Here is a 24,757-nt window from a genome sequence, read left to right as displayed (position 1 = left end):
ATAAGGATCCTTTCCAGAAAAGGAGAGGTCCTGCACTCTCACCAATGATGTCATATCAATGGTTGCTAGGTGTGCAGGACCTCTCCTTTCCTGGAGAGGATTCTTTTCCGCCAATGAAATATTTGTGAAGGCATTTTTGTCCACTAAATTTTTTTGTAGAAAGATATTTCCACCTTCATCTAAAAAATACTTCAAATTTGTCTCTCTTAAAGGGCTAGTTAGGTTGATGAGAAATGTAAGAAAAAGAAAATAAGATAATGGAAGGAGATAGGATATTATGTTTGGTACAAAATGTTAGAAGGAAAAGAGAGGGAATGAAAAGATTTGGAGGGATACATTATTGAAGAATGATGCATAGGTTTTGTTATCCTCTCAAAAATGGGAGGAAACGGAAACAAGACTAGCATTTTTTAATGAAATTTTGTTAGTACCAAATTTGTCTTTATTTTATTAAAAACAATTAAAATTACAGTTGAGTGTTGTTGAACTTCTTTTTCTTGTATCTAATACGTTCAGATAGCCATTGAAGGCGAGAAACAAAGGCGCGAATACAATAAACGGGCTTTTGTTTTTGTCCAATTGATTTGTTGGACAATCTTCCACAACTACCTTCATTTGGGCTTCCTTGTTGGCAAGCCCACCTATATACATACTCTTTATTTTTGTATGTACAGGACTGACGAGTTTTTTTGTCCCATGGCTTGTTTGGCTTGGGCTTGTCCCATAGCCTAGCCCGCTCTCTGTAGCCCCTCTGTAATTATCTATACAGACACACATATACTTTGCTGGACTTTTTTTGGAAAAAAGAGAGAAATAATAATAATAATAATAATAATAATAATAATAATAAAGAGAGAATGCTCTCGTTCCAATCATTTTACTTCTATTCCAGTGTTAGTGATTGAATTATTATTATTTTTTTTTTACTTCACAAACTTTGTTTGGCGGGCAATTTGATACACTAACCAGTGAAAGTAAAGGAGACACAATAATCCATTATATAGTAGAAAAAATCATGAATACTTGTCCGAAAATGGAGTTTTTTAGTTGTTGGACATTGGGTTAGGACCCGCCCATGGGCGAGCACGACCTGATTGAATGACTCCTATTATATCTTATAACACTCACATTTCGTTGCAAAATTTTAGATGATATAGATCAAACACACGAACAGGAAAGCACAAATTTTATGTGGTTCACTCACATATTGTAAGGAATTTCATTGTATTGAGAAAATGAAACACACAAATACAGGAGAAAGTTTAGAATGAATAAAATACCAACTCAATAAGGTTTTTAATCGTTACCACCTAAAAGAAAGACGTGACTGGCTAAGAATGTCATAACAACGTAACGGCACTCTTAATTATATCGTTGTTTGGTGGACTTTTTATTGACTAACAGAAATGTCTTAAAATAAGATTAATCTCTAATATATATATATATATATTAACATAAAAACAATGTCAAACCCTATACAAAATTATGAAATTTTACTAAAAAATATATATATATGCTAATCAAATGCACGTTGAAAAAGTATTTTTTTTCTTTCGTTCACTTCACAGAACATTCTTGAAAACTTTGTTTCGGTGGGCAATTTGATACACTAACTAGTGAAAGTAAAGGAGACATAATAATCCATTATATAGATAAGACCTAACCTAAAAGTGAAATTTGCAGATTGAAAGGGGACAGATAATGAAGAATATTAGCAGAGGGCATAGCCAGTCATGGTCACATTTTCCAAACATAACTAAAAGTTCCTCAGTGAAGGCATCAAAGGACCCTAATTGACACGATCATTTTCTTAATCAAGGGAACATATTTTGTAACCTAAAAGTAAATAAAATGAGTTGATAAGATCTCAAGACGAGTTACCTCGATCATGGCATGCTTCTCCCAGAGTCTTCTTGTATAATAGATACCAGCATTCCTTAAGTAGTGGTTTTTGGTATAAAATGTATCAAATTACATTTATGACGCCAATCATACGACATCCACAAAACCTTTCAAATTAGGGTTCCCTCAACAATTGGATAATATTAATTTCTACAACTCTGTTAGTGATTCAACTAATTCGGACTGGCAACGCTTAAGCTATAGAAGTACAAGTTTGCTTCACATTTACAAATTAGATGACTGCTATAAAAAATAATATATATCAAAGCGAAAGAGATACCAGGGCAACAAAATCTGCCATCTTCTGCACTTCGATTCTTTCTGCAAACCCCCCATTGAGTAGCTCTCTAGGTCGAATCTACTACCTTCTGCGCTTTGATTCTTTCCGCATCTCCACAAGGTAGTTCCCCATGTTGGATTTCTCCCATAAACGTCTTTGAATAAGATCTTCCTTGGTTGATTCATCTAATAAACACACACCAAATATTTGTTTAGTAAAACACTGAAGTACACGAGAGTCTAAATCATATCAATCAGTATAAATGGGGTACATGGAAGTGGGGTTGGACCCATGACTCAATTCTTATATAAACTCCACCTATCTTTATAACCTGGTCTCACTATTTTTCTTTTTATTTATTTACTTTTTTGAATGGCCAACCTATGGCAAGTGGTCCAGACACAAATGAAAAATGACACACTATGTCAAATAAATCCATCTAAATAGACCATTTAACGGATAAATCTCATGGATATTAAGAGGGTTGTTGTAGCTCAGTGTATATGAGTTGTTAAACTGACCCATAATTTAAATAGTAAGCACCCTCAAGCATGAGATGAAAACAATCAACAAACCATGTGGTTACAACAATAATATAATAGTATCTTCAAACAAATCATGTGAGGATTCATTTAAAATTACCAATATAACTCCATGAATCCATAGGCGCCCCTAGGGCTCTTCGTGTTAAGAACGAGGCATCTTCCCAAGAATAAGGAGCTTGTTTCACCTGGTACCTCCAAAGCCAACATCCATACCACAACAGTAGCTGAAGGGACAGGAAATTGATCAGTAATCATGTAATGCATAAGCTAAGTTTAGCTTGCCTACCAGACACGAACAACACAAAAGTAGGCCAAACAATCTAATAGAAGTGCCATCATCTTTTCAAATGGTTTGTACCAAAAGTTCCTTTGATTCTGAATGCAAAAAAGTGAATTCTAACCTTTGTAATGGTGTAAGGTAGGAGTATGAAACGGACACCCATAAGTTCCCACAGAGATGGTTTTTCAGCACCCTTTATCTGCAGTTCAAGTTCATTGCTGATCTCTTCCTTCATCTTTCTGTCACGAGAACATGGTTCACCTCAAATTAAATAAAACTAAGAACCATAGAAAGGATTATCCAAGTTCTAAAAGATTTGACAAACATACAAATCCAAAAGAAAAATCAATCAGGTAATAAGATTATTATTAAAACATCGTTTAAAAATAAATAAATAAATAAAAATAAAATAAAATAAAAAAGGAAGAAGAAGAAGAAAGAAGAAGAGTCATACGTATCTATCTGCTTGTGACTCTTCTTCTTGTTTGTCAACCCCCCACTACGTTCAAGTTCCAAAGCCCGTAGTCTATTTTTGTAAGCTGGTGTCTTCTTGACCATGTCTACAGCCTGCAGCAAGGATAAACACAAACTAAATATATTTAATAGGAAAAAGGAGAACTATAACTTTCCCTACCATCCAAAGTCCATACATTTCTCTGAATAGGCAGGTTGCTACTTGTCAGTGTTCACATGTAAAAACAAATTTCAAGCATAATTCCAATTTCAAACAGATTTCACCAAACCCTATGGTGGGTAACTCATAATGAACTTGAAAAAAAAATGTAATTCTTTAATAAATATTATTGAGATTACCAAGGGCCTTGTGGGCTAGTGATATCTCTTCTGCCTCCCAAGGTGGATGGTAAAGGTTCGAGTCCCCAAAGGGACAATATGGGAGTGTGAGTGGGGGGTGTGTGTGTTTCTTGCCAATGAAAATATATATATATATATATATATATATATATATATATATATTATTGAGATTAGTGATAAGGATGAATGTGAAACACACAATATGTCCATATTTTTTATGCCAAAATGGCAGCTTGCTCGGGTTCTGATAAACATATTTATAATGAAGACAAAGAGGTCATGCACATGTACTTGCTGATTAAAGAAATTATATTTTCAATATACAACACAAACAGCAAATTTTTATAGAATATGTGCAAGCAACATCGAGGAATTAATTTTATGATTACAAGGACTAAATTATTCAAAGTAGCGCACCAAAATTGAGCCTCCCCATTAAAGATTATTGCATGCAGATATTATATTTTGTGAAATAATGCCTGACAATGGACATATCCTGTTACCTGATTATACCTTGTCCACTGATTTAGATACTGAAATGCTGAAAGAACCAAAAGAAGACCCACTAAGACAGCACGAGGATCCTAGCAAGTGAAAATATGAATTATTACATAAAACCAACAAAATATCACTGAAGCACAAAATTTTATTTGTCTACTATCAGAAAATATTTGCAATAAGGAGTAACAAATATCAAAATGGAAAAAGTGCTTACTGTTTTGTGACCATAGTATGCCTGGTAGTAGCGAGCTGTATTGTAAAATACCTAATACAGGGGAAAAATAACACTTTTAGCACACTAAACAAATGGCACAAACCAATATTTAGATTAAAGTAGGTAGACTAGGTAGTGACAAGGTCTTCCAATCAGATAAAATTTTAAAACCAAAATATTTCAGAGAATGCAATGCGAAACTAAAATACTGTTGCAGGAGCATCAATCTAAATTGCTATAGCAGTACTATCTACGAGTGTTATAACATGCCAAAGTTCATGCTACTGTAACAGTTATAATTATTGCCTTTTATATCTCTATTTATTTATTTTTATTTAACATATAATGTATAGCTTACACCAAAACTGTTTGATGGTCATCCTTTAATACTAGTTACCTTTAGTTCATATGCCTTACCATTAGAATACATAACAACTTTATTGTTAATGAAATTTTCCTTTGGCTATTTATTGTTTCTGCTGAAGATAATCTCGGATAAGAAGAAGAACTCAAACGATAAGGGAATTATTATTTTTCTAATGCTAGTTGTCACGACCTGCCCACCCATTTAGATAGTGTCCGCTTTGCACACTCTCTTCCCGGTGCTCACGGTATTCCTCAAAATGTGTCTACATGGTTAAGGGGTGTCCACACATATAAATGCAAGAAAATTCTCCCCCAGACGATGTGGGACGTCACACTAAGAATGATGCTAATTCAGGGCAAAATGGAGGAATTAATGCAGAAGTCCTTAATTTTTCTAAAGCTATGTTTGGGAGTATCAAATCGGAATTGGAGAATATATCCAATTCCAAGGCGCTGATTCCATGCTTCCAAACACAACATAATAAGATGCATAATAAAAGTAATTTTGACTAGAATTCAACACCAATTAATGATGAATAACAAAATAACAGTGATGTCGGTGAGTTATGATCTTTCCCAACTTAAGAATAAAGTTACTGAAGATTGGGTGGCTTGTGTAGTGTTTGATGATCAAGAGAGTCAAATTAACCATTATTGATGATCCCGTGATGTATATCGAATAATTCGATAATTCTAAATTCCATATGGGTGGTGACCTTTGGACTGTGAAGTTTTTTACTTGCTTAACAATGGAGATGAGGTTTGATCATATCTGGGAAGATTTCATGGAAAGTCGATTAACTCAAAGATATAACAATCACATATGGATCTGAATAAAAAATAATAATAATAACAATCACACATGGATCTGAATCAAATAATAATAATAACAACCATACATGGATAAGTCCTGAATTACTTTCTAATACACATGATGATGTGATCTAAGTTCTAAAGTAGTTTATTTGTGCGGCAACATTGAGAGGAACAATGCCCGAAGACATATTAAAACAAGATTTTTGTTAAGAAGATTATGGCTATTATGATATATGTTGATTCATTTGGAACAACGAAGAAAAAAGAATGGAAAGGACTGTTTGGACATCTAGTAACTCTTGGAAAACAGAACTCAAGGACAAGTATTTCCCAACTCATGGATTTTGATGCAGGATACTGTCGAAGTTTCATGCTATGGTAACAACTATCATTATAAGCTTTTAGGTCTTGATCTCTATCCTTTTACTTTCTTTTTCCCCAAGGATCTCTATCCTTTAAATCTCTTTTTTCCCAAGTAACTCTATCCTTTCATCTTTCATTTGTTATAATGCACTGCTAAGACCAGAGGTACTAATTAGTGTTAGTAAGGTTTATGAGTGTATTCCTTGTAAAAAAAAATATATAGTAGTCCCTTCATATAGGAGCTAAAGTCATACACATGGAAATCTAAAAATTGTAGAGAAAAATCAAACCAAGAAGAACTCCATTAAACAAAGGACACAGCAACACTATCCTTAGTACATACCCAGTTGAATACACACACTTCTTTTACCCCCAATACAAGTGATAGGATAGTTCACACCCTTTGGGTTGTATCAGATTCGAACAGGGTGATTTTAATATGATAGACTGTCTATAGTATTCTAAAATCTAAACCACATATGGACAAAATCAGAAGCTGATGGAGTGCTAGAGCTTTAATGAATACGACTATAAATTAAAACTTTTTACAAATTTTTGAATCTTATAATCGTTTTTTTCATTAGTTTAGTATTCTCATGGATAATTGCTTGCTAAAAGAATTTCAAGCCCAATTCAGGAACAAACTTTAGCTAGTAACCAATAACTAAAAAGCAATGATCAAGGCGTCCAGTTTAAACAGTTTCAACAACCACAGTTATTTCTCAGGCAACTCTTCTGATTATATCCGGTAAGTGGTCCTAGAAATTTCTTTAGAATCTTTCAGTGAATTAAATTTGAAGCCATCTTAGAAAGACTAAAAAAAATGATAGAGGGTAGGTTCACTATAAGAAGCTGAACATAAACGGTTAACAAGCACATATGTGACATCTGAAAAACGTTACAAATGCCACAAGTGAAAACTCAAACTAACTAACCTCCTCTGGATGCGCAATTGCATAATCATACTGCTCCCTTGTAGCTTCATCTTTCAAAATCTGCAAGGCATCAATTTAAGCAACTTAAAACAACACTCTTATTTTATGAGCTTCGGGCCAGCTGTGTATGAATAAGATAATAAGCATCACCAAGGTTGAGTTTGAAATTGCATAATTAAGTCAATAAAAATAAAAATAATATGTAGAGAGCAAAAGGCTCTCATTGTGTGTGTGTGTATAAACAATTAGTGCACAACCCACTTGAAATTGTTATAGATTCAACGAACGATGCTAAAGAGAAAGAAAAAGAATCAATTTTGATCTGGAAAATTCAAATCACAGAAGCTGCTGAACTAATTCAATTAAGAAGTAGTAATACCTCATAAGCATTTGCAACTTTCACAAACAACTTCCGCGATTCTGGATCGGGGTTTTTATCCGGGTGACTAACCAAAATATAACAAAGATAAAATATAAGCAATCAAAATGAAAAATAAATTGAGGCAATAGCATTACAATATAAACAATAGCATTACAATAGCATTACAATATAAACAAGCACACATATACACATATATACATAGCGAAAACTTACTATTTAAATGAGACTTAAATTACAACAAAGATGAAATACAACCAATCGAAAAAATAAATAAATTGAGATAACAACATTACCTATATCAACAAGCATATATAAATACACAAATATAGCGAAAACTTACTATTTTAATGAGAGTTTATAGTATGATTTCTTGATTTCGGAAGCATTGGCACTCTGTGAAACCCTAGAACAAAATGATTGAAGATTGAATGAGTATAGATGATAATAAGCTCATCAAAGGAATGAATTGGGAGAAACGTAGGGAAGCTTACCCTAGGAGATCGTAACAGTCGTCCTCATCGCAGTATATGGACATCGACGGTTGGATCAGGAGGTAAATCATGAAAACAGATACGACTGCGAACCAGCGGATCGCTGGTGTTGGCGCCATCGTATCGTCTTCGTCGTCTTCTCTGCTCCGAGATTTCTCTCATATGCATTTGTTTTGCGCGAAGTTGAAATCAGATCTAGTGATGATGAAATTACATTTTTGCCCTTTAATTTTTTAAAATATTTTCTTAGCGAATGTACAGTAATGCCCAACGTGTTTGGCAAACTCGGAGAAGAGTACTAGCATTGGCAGAGGAGCCCCTTCATTGGTTTTTCACTTCTCTCTCGTTTTGACTTTCAATTTTTTTTTTTTTTTTTTTTAATAAAAAATAAATGAAAAGATGTAACGATTTGATTTTGTATGTACAAATCTGAGTAATTATAATTTATAAAAATATCTGCACTAAAAACTTACAAATTATCAAAAAAAAAAAAAGACCCAACAATATTCTAAAAGAAACAATTATTAACACCAAATTCAAAAAGACTGCTTAACTTTTCTCCTAATATCGATCCATTTATACATAATTTTTGCATTTATTGTTTTGGTTTAAAAATATTTTTATTAAGGAAAACTTTACCCTACATAGGGATGGCAATGGCGCGGGACGGGGCGGGGATTCCATTCCCCATCCCCATCCCCGCTTAAAATTTTGCTACATTCCCCATACCCTCCCCTGACTCCTTATCCCCATCCCCGCCCCGCCTCTGGCCCCGGCCTCATAATTTTTTTTATTAAAAAAAACACATTTTTTCTTATTTTTATATATAAAATAAATCTAATTTAGTAATAAATTATTATATATAAGGGTATATTAGTAACTTCACACTTAATCGGGGCGGGGCGGGGCGGATTTACCCCATCCCCGCCTCCTGCCCTGGCTCCGACGGGGATTCGTAAGTTGCCCCCATCTTCATTCCTATTTAACTAAAAGGATCCCCATCCCCGCTATAAACGTGGTGGGGCGGGGCAGGGCTCCCGCGAGGATGGGGAATTTGCCATCCTTACCCCTACATGTGCCCTATGAACTGGTAAACAAGTTAAAGTGCCTAATACGGTCACAATATGACAAGAGGAGTTTCTATCTTCAAGCTCTATCATCTAAAAAATTAATACGGAATAGACATACTAATTAGCATTAACATGCCTTCTTTTGATAAGAATGGAATAATGCCGCACTTATAAGTTAAGAAATTTTGGACCCAAACTCGAACTCGACTTGTAATCATTTTGAAAAGTTTAACAAACGTTATCAAACACGTTTGGTATTTTTGCTTCCAATGACAGGAGTAAAAAAATACAAAGCATAAACGATTGTCAAACAATTCATTCATATCCTTTTTACTTTCCATTCGAATTCGATGTGGGACAAAATACCTCCTGTAACATTTTTCCCCACATCGACTTGCAATGCCTTACTTGTGGTCGGGCCTGCCACCCTACCTACCTGGGTGGCTCACCCGGACGTCTTTCGGGCCGGATGTTTGATGTAACACCGGATCAAGAACTGAATTTGGTTCTGATATTAACTATAACGAGTAGGCGTTTGCTTATTTATCCAAAAAGTTAAGTTTTTGAGTAATACCGCATAAATATCCATTTATACCCCTTTCACTTTCCATCCGAATTCAACGCATGAAAAAATACCCCTTATAACACTAACCAGTCTCTCCAAAAACTTGAAGGGTCCTTAATTATCACTTTTTCTAATCTAAATTAATTAAACCAACTAGCAACTACATACCCCATCATTCATATCAATAAATGAATGGATTACCTTCCGAAAAAAAAAAAAATTAATAATAAAAAAATAAATGAATGGGTTGGGCCCCAAAATGATTGACCCTCGGAAAAAACATTTAAGTCCAACAAGCCACATGATTTTTAAGTAGGCCGGAGTGGCAACGCGTCCAAATCTGGACGTTACATTTAATTAAATTGGAAAGGTGCAATATATATTTGGGCTCGGGCCCCCTAATGATTGACCGACGTGATCAAGATAATATCTTGATAAAATCACTGTCCACCACCAACGACATGACCTGAAAAGTCCACTCCACCACTCACAATCATAAAAGGTCTACCACCACAAATATATATATCCTAGAAAAAAACAGAAAAAAAAAAAACCATATATAAAAATTCCAAACAAATTTGTATAATTAATGATTTTAGACTATAAAGTCTACCGGTCATTTGAGTGGTTCAGTTAAATTTAAAATTATTAAATTGATCAATTTGATGAAAATGACATTTTACTCCTCGTGTGTATATATATATATATATTTTAATTTTTAATTATTTTAAAATAAAAATCAATTTATTACAACATTTATAATAATATTATTTTAACTTTCTTACATTGAATTTATAAAAAGTGAGTCATCACTGGTACAACTATATCTCGGCTGTACACTGTAAATCACATATGCACATACACATATACATATACATATATTATATATATATATATATACATAAATCACATATGTACATAGATATATATATGTATGTGCATATGTGATTTATATTATATATATATATATATATATATATATATATATATATATTTATACTGTGATTTGTAGGATAAATGTAAGTACCAAGGCTAACCATATTGCCATTGCAACAAGAGGAGATCACACCTTACATGGTTTCTATTTATAATTTGGGGCCATATTCAAGATAACATATACTTATTTTCTGCCTCTCAAAATAGAAAAAGAAAAATTTGGCAAGGGACAGATTTTTCTAGTGTTGATTGGTGGTGATTACTCATGGGACTCAGCCCATTCATTTAATACTTTTTAATAGGCCCATATCCCAGATCAACAACAACAATAATAAATAATAATAATAATATAATCATCTCTTTAAAATTTGATCTTCTTTTTCCTTGTTTATTTGAATTTAATTATATACTGACCCCATTGGTATTCTTTATTTATTTTCTTTTTGGAGAAAATAGAAGGAAATTAAGCTTCTGCTTTGAATATCCAATGGACTTATATTTACATCTATGTAACATGTAGCTGAAACTAAATCTTTATTTTCAACACAAATTGAAAAGTTGACATAGACAAGCTGACCTTAATAATTACGATCATAAACAAAACCTCCATTAAAGATTTTTTTTTTTTAAAAAAACAACATTGTTTTGGAGCTCACTTTTCTTGGTCTGCCTTTATCATTTTGACGTTCTGACTTTGTGTCGTGTAATATTTAACGTTATTTAATTAGTAGTACGTGCATTTATATCGATGATTGTCATTCAATCAATTTTAATTGAAATCAGAATGATGATACTTTTTTCAAAAAAGAGAGTATGGGATAAGACTTTTCCTTCGATGCATTTTAGTGGTTGAATAAAAATTTTTTTCCCCAAGAAATTTAGTGGGTTCCACTTAAGCTACAGTCACATGACTCACAATGAGAACCTTATTGTTATGGTTAAGTTCGCTGTATGGACATTAAGTCCACCCTTTATGGGCCTACTTCTTCTGGCCCACTTCTTCTATCTTCTTGGAAATTCCTTATCAACCAACCACGTTCTCCACCTAAGATTTTTGTTCCGCTCACAACATGATAGAAGCCCAAAAGAAGTGATTGACAAGAGCATGAATGGTTTAGAAATATTAAACCACACACACACACACACACACACACACATATATATATATATATATATATGATTTGGGATCATTTGTGGTTGTGATACTAGTGTGCTTTGTGGAGTGTTTGGACTTTGGAGGCATTCGTGTAAAAAATAATTTTTAAATCAAATTTTTTATTTTTTATTTTGAACAATTGGAGTAATTTGAAATTTATTTTGATTAGTAACTTCATAATTAAAAAAAAATCCCTTATTAAATTACTAACAGTCACCCCCTCCATCCTACTTTAGTTGTCATTTTTTCTTTTTAGATTATTCCAAAATACTTATCCACTTACAAATTTCAAACAACAAATTTTAAATCTTTTCATAAAATAATCTTAAAGTTTTAAAAAATTGCAAACTTGATTATATATATACATATTTAAACTTGATAACATAGTTCAAGGGGTTATGTAATAATTACATATCCTCTAAAAAGAGAAAAACGTTGTTTTGTCCATTGCACGATGCAATAAATGCATTTAACCATTCATTATCGAATAGACGTGTGGACATGTATATTACACTAACAGTATGAAACCGCGTAACGAATGCAATGAAATTTTTCTCAAAAAAAGATCTCCAAAAGGATATAAAAGACGGAGTTTATATTACAAATGAAAACTTAGTTGCGCTACGTGTGTATTACACTAATGATTTGAATGCACCCGTTGGACCGTGTAATTTTTTTTGGCACAATATTCAGATAGAACACATGAAAAATAACTAGGTTAATATTTCATGGTACGATTATTTTAAAAGATCACTATCACTTGAAAAATACAAGAGGAAGATACTAGCTAGGATACGACACGTGATAAATTACAAATATTTTATAACTTTTTCAGAGAATCAGGCGTTATAATTGTTTTTGAAATTATACCTACAATATTTTAATTATTTAATATTCCGGTAGATCACGTGAAATATAATTGTGATGTGGACCAATTATTTTAGAAGAGCCACTATCAGTCCACAGATAGAAGAAGACGATACGATACGTGATATATAACAGATATTTTATAACTTTTCCAGAGAATCAGGTGTTATAACTGCTTCAGAAACTTCGGATGTTCTGAAACCTCGGAGTACATAACACTTGACCTTTAAAAAAATTATATAATAAATACACGTGGCTTGTTTTATACCGTACACATGACTGAATCGTAATATCCACACACTCTACATTAGGCATTCAGTATTCACGCGCCATTTTTAATAACACCAAGACAATTTTAACATTTCATTGAAAATAAATGTTTTAAATTATAATTTATAAAATATTTTGGTGGCTTACCCCCTCCAACTTAAACTCTAAAGGCATCTCTACCTATATATAGGCAACTACATTTAATAGCTAAAATATATTCTTTAGAATTTTTAATTCTTTCACATAAATATTTTAAATATTTACAAAGTTTACATAACACTCTAATATTCGAGTACATAACAAAATATTCTATACTAAGAAATCTTTTTAAAATCTCCAAACTTTACAAATCTCCACAAACTCTTTAATATCCTAAAATATTTCAACTTTCTTTGCAATATTCCACACATATGTGGAAGACTTTTAGAAATCAGTTCTACTTGTATCATGCATGGTCCCCCTCAATATTTGTATGTCACCTACATGGTGCAACCTCTATTCGGTCAAATCAGCTGGTGTGACAAAAATTTTCACCTAATTCATATGACATAAAATCGTCTCTGAACCCCTTCCGTTTGACGAGATACTCCTATTGCATCTCTCTTTCGCATGCAAGCTGACTCTGCTTCCTTTGGGCATCCTTTTGCTGAGAAAACATAACATTCCTCTATTGACTCCATAAAAGTCAAGATTCTTAAAGCTTATTGTTACAAATAAAAAATCTCACCTTATATACAATCATCGTCCTTCTTAATGGGCGATTAGGATGCATTACAATTAATAACTAATTAAGATATAGTCTTTAAAGCAACATCACTTGTGGAACACGAAGGAGTTGTTGAAAGCACGGAGGCACAAGGATTCAAAGGAATCGATAAAAGCACGAAGCTTGAGAAGAAGACCTATATATGGCGAGCTGGTGCCAGAGGAGTGAGGACTAAGTCGAGAAATATGCCCAACATAATGTGATGGTTTTTATGGTTGGACGGGAGTTTACTAGAGTGCAAGGACGACACTCAGAGTTTGTGCCCGTTGTGTAAGAGTGCACGCCTCGAGAAGAGGGGCTAGTCAGGGAAGGCATGCTGGGCGTGAACATACTATTGGGGAATAAGCACGTAAATTAACATATAAAAATATAACACATAATTTATTGATATATGAGTCAACAATATGAACAATACATCAATAAATAAAATAACAATGACAACATTTTCATTAAACTGAATAATACATCAATTTCAACAACATTAATATAATAATGAAAAGAAATGTTATGGAATATAAGAATAATGAAATAAATTAGCATTATTATTACAACAACAATAAGAACTTATTTGATAGAATAATATAAGAAAAAAACGAGAATAATAAAATAAATTAAATTTTTTTTTTTCCTAGTTTGTAAGAGACTGATACTGCTAAACCACTCGTTGGTTAAACAATTGAATTGGTTAAAAAATAAGTTAGAATTAAAGAACCGGCGTGGATAATGAGTGAGGCAATGTTTTACTAGTTGTGTCTTCAAAGTTGTCCCAAACACAATAGAAAATAGTCTCAAATATCAATAGAAAAAATAGATAAAAGAAGGTTTTATAAGAATAATCACCATACACTACTCTAGTGTCTTTCAAGTATTCCTCAAAATATGGTATAGATCATTTTTATAACTTTTTAATTGGTAACTGTTTTGTATAATCAATACAAAACTTTTTAATTTGTATAATCAATACAAAATATGGTATAGATCATTTTTATAACTCTAGTGTCTTGCAAACCCTTTTTGTTTTGTTTTTGTTTTAACGAGGCCTTTTCATGTAAGCAATGCACATGCCTGCCCTTAAATTCTCGTCCTTGGCACTTCTATTTGCTGACTTGAAATTCAGACTAAGCATGTGACCTCTGGGTTACCTCAGATACTGCCGCGTATACTCGTGCCGACACGGACTCAGATGGTATTAACTATTAAGAGATTAACAATTAGGTCCATAATTTCAAGTGCCCTATATTTGTCAAATTTTATAGAGAGTAATAAATTAAAATAATTTATGATGGTTTGTGATTTAGTGGTATCTTCTCTAGTTTTTTGAAGGTGGATGTTGAGGGTTCGGGTGGAACAAAATGAGTGTGTGAGTTTCTTGTCAATGACAAAAAAAAAAAAAAAAATTATGGTGACTTGTATTGTGTGTTACATTGTTACGAAAATTCTAAAAATAAATAAGAATAATAATTTATTGTTTTTGGAATAAATTCAGTTATACTTTCTTATTTTTTTATTTATCACTTTTTTTATTTTGTAATTGCAGACTATATGCCCATTTGTAATTGGATCACATTAGTACTGAGTATGGATAACCGACTTACCGGTGATAATAACATAGTTAAAGTTGAACTGTATAATTAAGACATGTGAAGTTCAAGAGAGAGACTTCGTTGAAAAGAATGATTAGTGTTTGAAAGTGAAAAGGTGTTTTCAACGGTTCTACATTGTTTCGAAATATCAAAAAAGAGAGAAAAAAAATATTAGAAGAGAGACTCCGTTAAAAAGAATGATTAGTGTTTGAAATTGAAAAAGTGTTTTCAACAGTTGTGCATTATTTTAAAATATCAAAAAAGAGAAAAAAATATAATAATAGTAAGAAAATGAAACAGTCATACTAATAAAAAAACTGGTGTATATTCATCCTGGTCTACCTCGACATGATAACACCATTTTCATTGACACCCATTTCATTTGGCTCTCATTCTTCCAAGTCTCTGCCTCCCTTATCTCTCTCTATCTCTCTCTTCGTCTGAGGCTAAAAAAGTAAGCAAATAAGGAAAGAAAAAATCAATAATATATATGTATATCCAGAAAAAATCAATAATATATATGTATATCTGGCTTAAAGAAGCAAAATATGTACCTTCTTAATTATCTGATTGCATTGTGAGACGCGTGTTCTTCTCCTAAGCATAAATTCTCCATCTCACCATCTTCACATTAGCAATGATAACAATGATTGAGGCTCCTTTTTTTCTCTATAAAAATCTCTCTCCTCAAATCTTCTCTTTCACACCTCTCTCTCTCTCTCTCTCTCTACCTCCATAGCAATCTTTTCCATTCTTCATCTGTATTTTGTAAGTAGTCCATTTATAGACCTTCGTTTTCTTTAATTGTTTCTTTTCTATATTTGTCTGTGTTTTACTTCTGTCTTTGTTCTTTTTATTTCATTTCCATTTTTGAAAGATTAAATCATTTTCTGTCGCACAATTCCATATTAATTTGTTTTCTTTCTGCCATTGCTTTCAATTAAAAGGTTGATAATGTGGAAAATTAAAGAAAATCAGATTATTTCCTACCCATTTGAAAAATACTGATCAACACTGACCTTTCCATGCATTGTTATGCAAGTAATTTAACTTCAATCTTCTAGTTTTTTTTTTTTTTTTTTTTAATATGTTACTGATTTAAAGTTATGTATTTATGTCCAGCTGAGATCATAAATCAGCAGAAAAATGCAGGATCAATATGTACCCCTAAAGCTCCAATATTTGTGTTCATTGAAGGAAGCAATGGCACTCAAGTCTGATAAAATTTTGGCGCATCAAAACCAGGTAGGGGAAATTAAAATGTTTAATTTTGCTTGTAATTTTTGTGTTGTTTTTTTGAATGCATCATATATTGAGGGACTAATTGTGCCTCTACTGATTTTTGCTATATTTCTGTTGTCTCTCTTATAATATATACTTTATCGGTTCCAGAATTATCCCTAATTCTATTTTTGATTGTCCTAAATTTTTTGTAACAATCCGATAATTTAATTCTCAAAATATTCTTATTTTTTGAAAACTTACTCCACTAACACTTAAGCTACTTTACGGGAATAATTTTGTATTTTGTATTTTTTTTGATAAATTAAGAAAAAAGGGACTCAAACATTGACCTTGACGCTCAATCCATTAAACCACCGATTAATATCTGTAATTTTGTGAAAGAAGATAAAATTTGAGAGGGAGGGAGTTATGGGTAGAATTTTGTAGGCAACTTCTATTCCATTCTAAATCCGTATATATATATATACACACGCACACACATACATACATACACACGTCCATATCTTATTAAGCCAGGTTTTTTCTGCTTAAGTGGATAAGACAAATAGTCCTAGAATTAATTACCTGATCATTTCAGTAAACATAAATTTGTCCCCTTGTTGTATTTCGGATGTGACTAACCTAATATTTTAGACACTTTGAGATCATTAAGAAAATTACGGAAGCTCAAATGTACGTGTGATGCATTTTGGACCACAAAAATATGGCTGGGATCCTCTACAGTATTGCTACCGATGGCCTTGATCACATCAAACTCGAGTGATCACGACCGTCCACATAATTTATACGTGTCACTAATAAAACATCAACTTAAATAAATTAAACAGTAAAACTTAACCTCAAGTTTATTACATCGTTACATAATGTCAGATATATTCTATTTTAATTATGTATTATATATTTTTTTTTTTTGAGAATGATGAAAACATTATAATTTTATCTAGAAAAGTAACTTCTCAGTTTATAGGTAACTTAAATGTTCAAGATGTTGCTAAAGCAAAGCTAGTTAAGTTAAAGTAAGTGAAAGAAAAAAAAAGAATTTCAAAATTGTAAGGATATACTTGATTCGGTATGTCAAAAACAAAACAAAAAAAGTTTGGTAATTTATTTGATTGACAAATTTTTTAATTTTATAAATTAATTTTTCAAACTGAGCCAAACAAATTCCAAGAATTAGTAGTTTTAACAAGTATACCCAACTAATTGATACACTGCATGATCTGTTAGCCCTAATGTCTTTTTCTACCAGAAGCTTTTACTCTGTGTTGTTCATGTGAGCTGGTTGTCATACCTATGCAATTACTTTTAACCAATTTATTCCAAGTATCAAAGGAAGAAGCTGGACAGCAATGAAAATCCAGCTTCCAATGGAAACAGAGAGACCTGACAATATTCCAGATTTATCCATTCTAAAAGTTACTACAATTTCAGAAGCATTTGAACTTGCTGACAACTCATCTAATGTGATGACTCTCCATCTCTGTACATATTTCTAGATCACATGGAGTTGTTTTTTTTTTTTTTTTTTTGAATGACACCAAACCCTTTGAGATGACATACTCTCTTGCATTGCATCCAACTGTTTCTATTGCTCTCGTGATTATCGGTATCTATCTATCTACGCTCTATTGGCATCCTCTATTGCATTGCATCCAACGGTTTCTATTGCTCTTGTGATTATGTGTATCTATCTATCTACGTTCCATTTCATTCAGCGTTTAGGAGAATTGAATCGGTGATTTGAATTTAGAATTGAAGAGAATTTAGTTCAAAGTTTCAATCAAATTTTACTTTTATTTTACTTTATTATTTTTTTAATTCTAAATCTGAACTGTCAATTCAATACTACGAAACATAACATCAATCTAATATTATATTAAAATTTGTGTTCTTAATTTTCAAATGAGTTCTATCACTCTCATAATTTTGTGATATTTGTTTACAAATTTATCTGTGTGTTTGTGTGATAGTAGTAACAATGGGGGCAACCCCATCCAAGCCTGTCCAGGTCTCATCCTCAACTTTAATATTGTAATATCTATGTGCATTTTTGTTATCTCAAGAACTTTATCAAGATCTTTAAATTAGAACAGAGTTATCCATGATAAAAGTCACTACAAGTTCAGAGGCATTTTCACTTAGTGACAACTCAGCTAATGTGATGCCACCCAATCTCATGTTTTAATGGTACATGCATAATCTATATTATAGAGTTGTTTTCTTGAATGACATCTAAACCCTTTTTAATTTTTGAGCGTACTAAATGGGACGATTTCTTAGTCTCTTAATTTTTTTGATATTTATTTGTATTCTGTCTTATTCAATATTCGTCTAATTAGTACTCTTAATTTTCGACAAATTCTATCACTCTTACAATTTTGTGATACTCAATTCTGATTTTGTAATATCTAGAGACGGTCTTTCTCATCTCATTTCACTTTCATTTATTTAAATAATGTAATTAAGGACATTTTGGTAATTTTAACGTATGACTTTTATCTATTTAAATAATGTAATTGAGGACATTTTGGTAATTTTAACATATGAAAAAGATAGGCCTAACCATAGATAAGATTTTACTATGTCATTCAAAAAAAAAAAAAAAAAAAAAATATTTACTATGTCATGTACAAACAAAACCTCTATAATTAGCTGTTCCTTGCGTCTTTTTATGGAGGGAAAGAGTTGGGGGTTACCCTAAAAATCAATACCACCACCGCTTCATGTATTGGTTAGGTGGGCGGTGGGACACCCTTATTACAAAGGTTATTAGATAGTATAAAATATTCCTAAATTATTAACAAATTAACAAATTTAAACATTATATCGTAATTTTTTGTGTAATTAAATTTTGATGCAACATCTAGGTTAACAGCTTTTAGGAGTATAAAAATTCAATGTACTCCAGTATCGAAAAAAAAAAAAAAAAATGATTTTGTCATTCTTATCAATTATCTATTTTATAATTTTTTATATATAATTATTTATTTATTTATTTTATCTATTTTGTGATTTGACCACCCAGACGGTCCACTCAAAGCAAGTTCCTTCGCTGTGTATCTCTCTCTAAATGGACCTATTTATACCGCATGCCCCTCAACCCCCTAAAGCCCAATCTCTTTTCTCTCACAGTCTCCTTCTCCCTCCATTTATAGCCTAAAGCCCAACTTTCACTTTCCCTCTTCGGATAGAAAAAAAGTTTCATCCACCACCCAAAAAAACATGAACAAGAATCAATTTATCCTTTTTCTTCTTTTTCTTGTTATTAATTATATGTCCAAATACCCACTAATCACTTTCAGCTTTTTGTTCTTTTGCTTCATAGTCTTTAAAGTATACACTGTAAGTTTCTCGCTCCTTAATTTACTAATACTAGCTACTTATTAATTTAACTTGGACCATGCAGTTTATTAAAATTTTCAATATGTGTGTGTGTGTGTGTGTGTATATATATATATATGTATATGTGGATGTCTGTCTAATATTTCTCTTCTTAATTATTTCAGTCTATATGTATGTATACATATATATGTGTGTGCGTGTGTCTAATATTTCTCTTGTTAATTTTTTCAGTCTTTATGTGTGTATATATGTGTGTCTAATATTTCTCTTGTTAATTTTTTCAGTCTATATGTATGGGTTCGCCAGAGCCACCCTTGATGGGGTTCTACGAGAACCTCGTCCGGAACTCCAACGGAGTGATGGCACCGGAGGAGGAGATGCTGCCGGAGGACTTTGTGTTGGTAGACGAATATTGTGAACTTCCCATCATCGATGTGAGTAGATTGAATGGTGGGGAGTTTGATGTGGAAGAGTGCAAGAGAGAGATAGTGAAGGCATCGGAAGAGTGGGGTTTCTTTCAGGTAGTGAACCACGGTATACCCGGGGAGATTCTGGACAGAATGAGAAGCGAGCAGGTTAGGGTTTTCGAGAAGCCATTTGAAGTGAAAGAAAAGGAAGAAGGTTTGCCTTTCAAGTCCGGTAGTTACCGTTGGGGAACAAAAACGGCTAAATATCCCAGTCAGCTGTCATGGATTGAGGCCTTCCATGTCCCTATGACCAGTTTCCAGAATTTGGATGATCACACCAATCTCAGGTATCTGCTTACAAAGCTCCCTCTTTTATGTGTATATGTGCAACCCTCCCTTCTATGTGTTTATGTGTGTTTCTATATATATATGTGTGTTGTTTTCTATCTGTTGAATGAGATTATGATAAGAAGATACCAATATATGTGTTTTAGGTATTTTAATACTGTCTTTTACCAATATATGTTTTTTTATAGTTAATCTAATACTGTCTTTGGAGAAGGAAAATTAGTTTAACTTAAAGTTTTAACTCAATTAAATTTTGTCCAATTCCAATTAGTTGGCATATTTTACTAGAAATTAAAATTATTAAAAAAAGAACTTTATTAGAACATATTTTTACTGGAATTATATGTTCATCTGATTAAGGCCACTTTTAGTTTTACCTAATTTGCTTTTATTTTTATTTGTGCTAAATAAATATTAATATATGTACGATTTACTAATTAGGGCATTTTAGGCCTTCTCTTATATATTTCTATATGCTTGTCTATGTGCCCATTCAATATTCAATTTCTTGGAAAGATAATTTTCTTTCTTTGTTGATGGAAAAGATTTGAGATACAAGAAATAGATCGAAGTACAATAAGGGATGGTTCTACCTTTGAAATCTTATTTTATTTATTTATTTATTTTACTTCCAATATAAAATGAATCAAAAAGGAATATAATTTGTTGTAATTTCATATGAATAAATCATGTGTCAAAAAGTAATTCCGATAAAAACTTGTTGATTTTGATGTTTTCGGCATTTTGGTAGATTAGATTAAAATTGTAACAAAGGACTTGGATCTAATGATTCAACCCCAGTAAACCACTTGAATCTAATGATTCAACACCAATAAACCAGAAGGATAATTCTGATACACAAAATGAAATGACTGATTACCATAATAAAAGTACAATAAACGAGTGATTAACATCGTAAAGTACAACACATGTCAATTTAAGCATAGGATCTTTCCTATGAACCAAGTAATGATAGAACAGTAAAAAGATGCTGCATTATCTAAACAGAGAAGTGGGGTTAAGTGTTCACATATATTTGGTATTTAATATATCTAAATAAATAGGAGAATATAACTGCATGGGATTGTTTTATTAATATATCTAAGCCACAATTACTTTTGTTCTGAATTTATTTTTTCCTTGCACTTATTCAGCTCAACGATGGTACAATTTGCCACAACAGTATCTGAACTCGCACGCAAGTTTGTCGAAATTTTGGCCGAGAACATGGGACAAAACACGACATTCTTCGAAAAAAACTGTTTGCCGAGCACATGTTACATTCGGATGAACAGGTATCCGCCATGCCCCGTGGCACCGGAGATGTTCGGCCTGGTCAAGCACACAGACAGTGACTTCCTAACAATTCTCCATCAAGATCAAATCGGAGGATTGCAGTTGTATAAAGATGGGAAATGGATGGCAGTGAAACCGAATCAAGAGACTCTGGTCATCAACATTGGTGACCTATTTCAAGTACAATAACGAGTGTTACATTTCTTTTTAAAACTCATTAATTCCTCAATAAACAGCAGTATATATATATATATATATATATATATATATATATATATATATATATTCAGTGTTTTAACTTGCATTTGTCACTCAATCTTTGCTATGCAGGCATGGAGCAACGGAGTTTACAAGAGTGTTGAGCATAGGGTGGTAACCAACAACCAAGTGCAGAGGTTCTCTACGGCGTACTTCGTATGTCCATTCGATGAGACCAAGATCCAGAGCTGCATTGAGCCTTCTATATACAGAACATTTAGCTTTGGAGAATTCCGAAAGCAGGTCTCCAAGGACGTCCAAAATTTGGGTAAAAAAATTGGGCTTCCTAGGTTCCTTGTGTCGACTGAGAGTTAGCTTATATGAAATAGATAAGGAATGGAGTACTAGTTGTTTTAGTTCATGAAATGTCTCATGGATGTGCTATGATTTGTAAAGAGGGGTTTACATGTGTAGTTTGAGAATATTGTAATATATGTAATTTTAGGATAGTGATGTATTTATATTTAAGGGTAATTTCTAGCTAATAGCAATATATATAGTAGTTGTTTAATAAAGTATCAGAGTTGTGTACTTGTATTTTATGAATGCAAAAAGTAAGTTTGATTGTTTGTTTTTTGTTTTCTAAGTTCAATCTTCAAACCAGAGTACCACAACAGAAACATGTTCACCATATATAAAACAAAAAAATCATACATAAGTCTTTAGAAACCACCACGCAGACGGCAGAACAAGGCGAGGGTTCGGCCATACGTCCTCCAGCTGTTTTCCGGCGAAGATCAGCCGCTGCTGGTCTCTGGTGGAATCCTTTCCTTTGTCCTGGATCTTCGCCTTCACATTATCGATTGTACGTGTAAGAGCTCTCAACCTCTAGGGTTATGGTCTTGCCGGGATGGGGTTTTCATCTGTAAAAAACCAATTTCACCCAGAAAAGGAGAGAGTAAGAAACAAGGATCTATATAAGAGACTGAATGCTGGAAGATTCATTGAACATATGAACGAGTTTGAGAAACTGGTTGAGAATGAATGGACAGCAATTGTAAAGATAATGGAGGTTTGTAAGGTGTATTGACGAGACAGGCAGAGTTGGTGACAGGAAGAGTGAGAAACTAATGAAAGTAAGACACGTGTAGTTTGCTTCACTGTATATACCAACTATGTGATGCTTCTCTTAACACGTGTATTTGTAGTATAAAAAAAAACGAAGAAGTTAAATTAGAACTAATAAATTAATTAGGTGCAATTTAATTCTATGCTTATAATAGAAACTAATTATATATTTTCAGTATTTTTCTGATACACATGTAACCTTCGCCTATTAATTCGATAACGTGTGTAATTTGTAAACTTCAAATCTCAATAAAAACAAACATATATATATATATATATATATATATATATTTGTATGTATGTGCACAGAGAGAGAGAGAGAGAAGCCGGGGGGGGGAGGGGGGGGCCGACTTTTTATGTACATTGGTGATGGGAAAGGATGGCAGAAATTTTTACTACCAACTTGCAAACGACAAAATGATCTATTGCTACTATTGAATGCACCATAACCCACAAATGTCATACGGAGTATACTTTTTAAAAAGGATTTTACAAAAATTGTTTCGTATGTGGTAGTTGACAATGTCGACGTAAATCTTTTTAAAAATTTCACCCGATAATGGATTTTTTTTTTTTTTTTCCAAATTTTAAGCTACTGTCATAAATTAAAATTAATATTTATAATAGTGAGCCTTAGGCCATAACAAGTGAGAGACAACAGGCCCAAAGGTAATACAACAAGGGACTAACCCAAACCAAAATCCAATTGAGAGAACAAGCTAACAACCAGTCACAGTACCGAACCGTTAATGGTTGTTAGAGAGCATTCCGGTAATAGTGTTGGAAATGCACAATCTGTGCAAAGGAAGCTAATCTGGCGGTCTTGGAGGCGGCCATAGGGGAGGACGACAACATGATGGGGAGAGATTCCAGTCCTTGAGGATCTTTGAAGTTGTTGAGTAATTTCTAAGAACCCTTAATTTGAGAATGGCAGAGATGGTGGAACAGATTTTGGAGCAGACGACTCATTGAGATGACTTTTCTCCTCTGTAGATCCTAGCATTTCTCTCTTCCCAGGTATGATACACAACTGAGGAGATAGCCAATTTTCTAAAGCATGTTTGAAGGGGTGTTTGACTTCCAATTGTTATTGATCTGTAGAACAAGCACTTCCCAATTTGTCATTGGGATGACCAATTGACATTTGTAAGTGATGAACCTCTAAATTGGTGAGATGAAGGAGCAGTTGATAAACAAATGGTCATGAGATTCGGTTGAATTGTTGCAAAAAGCACAGATGTTTTGATGTCTGGCCATAGCTTTGCTGTCCAAGGTAGGTAACCTTGATTGAACCGCCATCCAAAGGTTAAATTTCATTCTTGGTATGATTGGAGAATCCTACACCAGATTGTGCCACTGTACTGATGAGAGATCCCCTACAAGGTGTTGCAGTGTATGCTTGAAAGAATACTGCCCATTTGGAGATGCAATCCACTACTTTGAGTCACTTCTAGAGGGGCATGGTGGTGGTAAGGAGAGCAATTCAAGTATGGCAGAGGTTAAAGAAAGTGGGAAAGACCAGGTATTATCAACAATGAAGGAATTGACAGTGGTTCCATCATTAAACCCAGCCTTAGTTAGAAGAGTGTGTGGAAATCTAAAGCTGAGAGGCCCTATTGTTGTCCAATTGTCCCACCAGAATGAAGTTTGGGATCCATTGCCAATCCTATGCTTGATGAGCATTCTGGCTAG

At 32.9% G+C, this 24,757-nt stretch overlaps 2 protein-coding genes across 2 annotated transcripts; one reads left to right on the top strand and one right to left on the bottom strand.

The window, feature by feature from the left end:
* Positions 1-1,933: 1,933 nt before the first annotated feature.
* On the bottom strand, positions 1,934-8,059 carry LOC132307878 (chaperone protein dnaJ 50). Its single transcript, XM_059805752.1, has 10 exons — positions 7,889-8,059; positions 7,738-7,800; positions 7,395-7,461; positions 7,016-7,075; positions 4,536-4,586; positions 4,324-4,404; positions 3,462-3,574; positions 3,129-3,246; positions 2,825-2,951; positions 1,934-2,367 (listed from the first exon to the last, which is right to left on the bottom strand). Exons 1-10 carry the CDS (start codon positions 8,005-8,007, stop codon positions 2,264-2,266), a joined length of 903 nt encoding a protein of 300 aa, XP_059661735.1. The 5' UTR covers positions 8,008-8,059; the 3' UTR covers positions 1,934-2,263.
* A 7,676-nt stretch (positions 8,060-15,735) lies between these two features.
* LOC132307867 (gibberellin 2-beta-dioxygenase 8-like) lies at positions 15,736-22,566 on the top strand. The gene is made up of 5 exons (XM_059805744.1): positions 15,736-15,869; positions 16,224-16,346; positions 19,973-20,442; positions 21,598-21,919; positions 22,070-22,566. Exons 2-5 carry the CDS (start codon positions 16,248-16,250, stop codon positions 22,310-22,312), a joined length of 1,134 nt encoding a protein of 377 aa, XP_059661727.1. The 5' UTR covers positions 15,736-15,869; positions 16,224-16,247; the 3' UTR covers positions 22,313-22,566.
* Positions 22,567-24,757: the final 2,191 nt, after the last annotated feature.

This window comes from Cornus florida, unplaced genomic scaffold, assembly GCF_030987335.1.
Source record: "Cornus florida cultivar Cherokee Brave unplaced genomic scaffold, ASM3098733v1 CherokeeBrave_3.0.0_Hap2_Chr01, whole genome shotgun sequence".
NCBI lineage: Eukaryota > Viridiplantae > Streptophyta > Magnoliopsida > Cornales > Cornaceae > Cornus > Cornus florida.
This window is presented reverse-complemented; position numbering and strand designations above follow the sequence as displayed.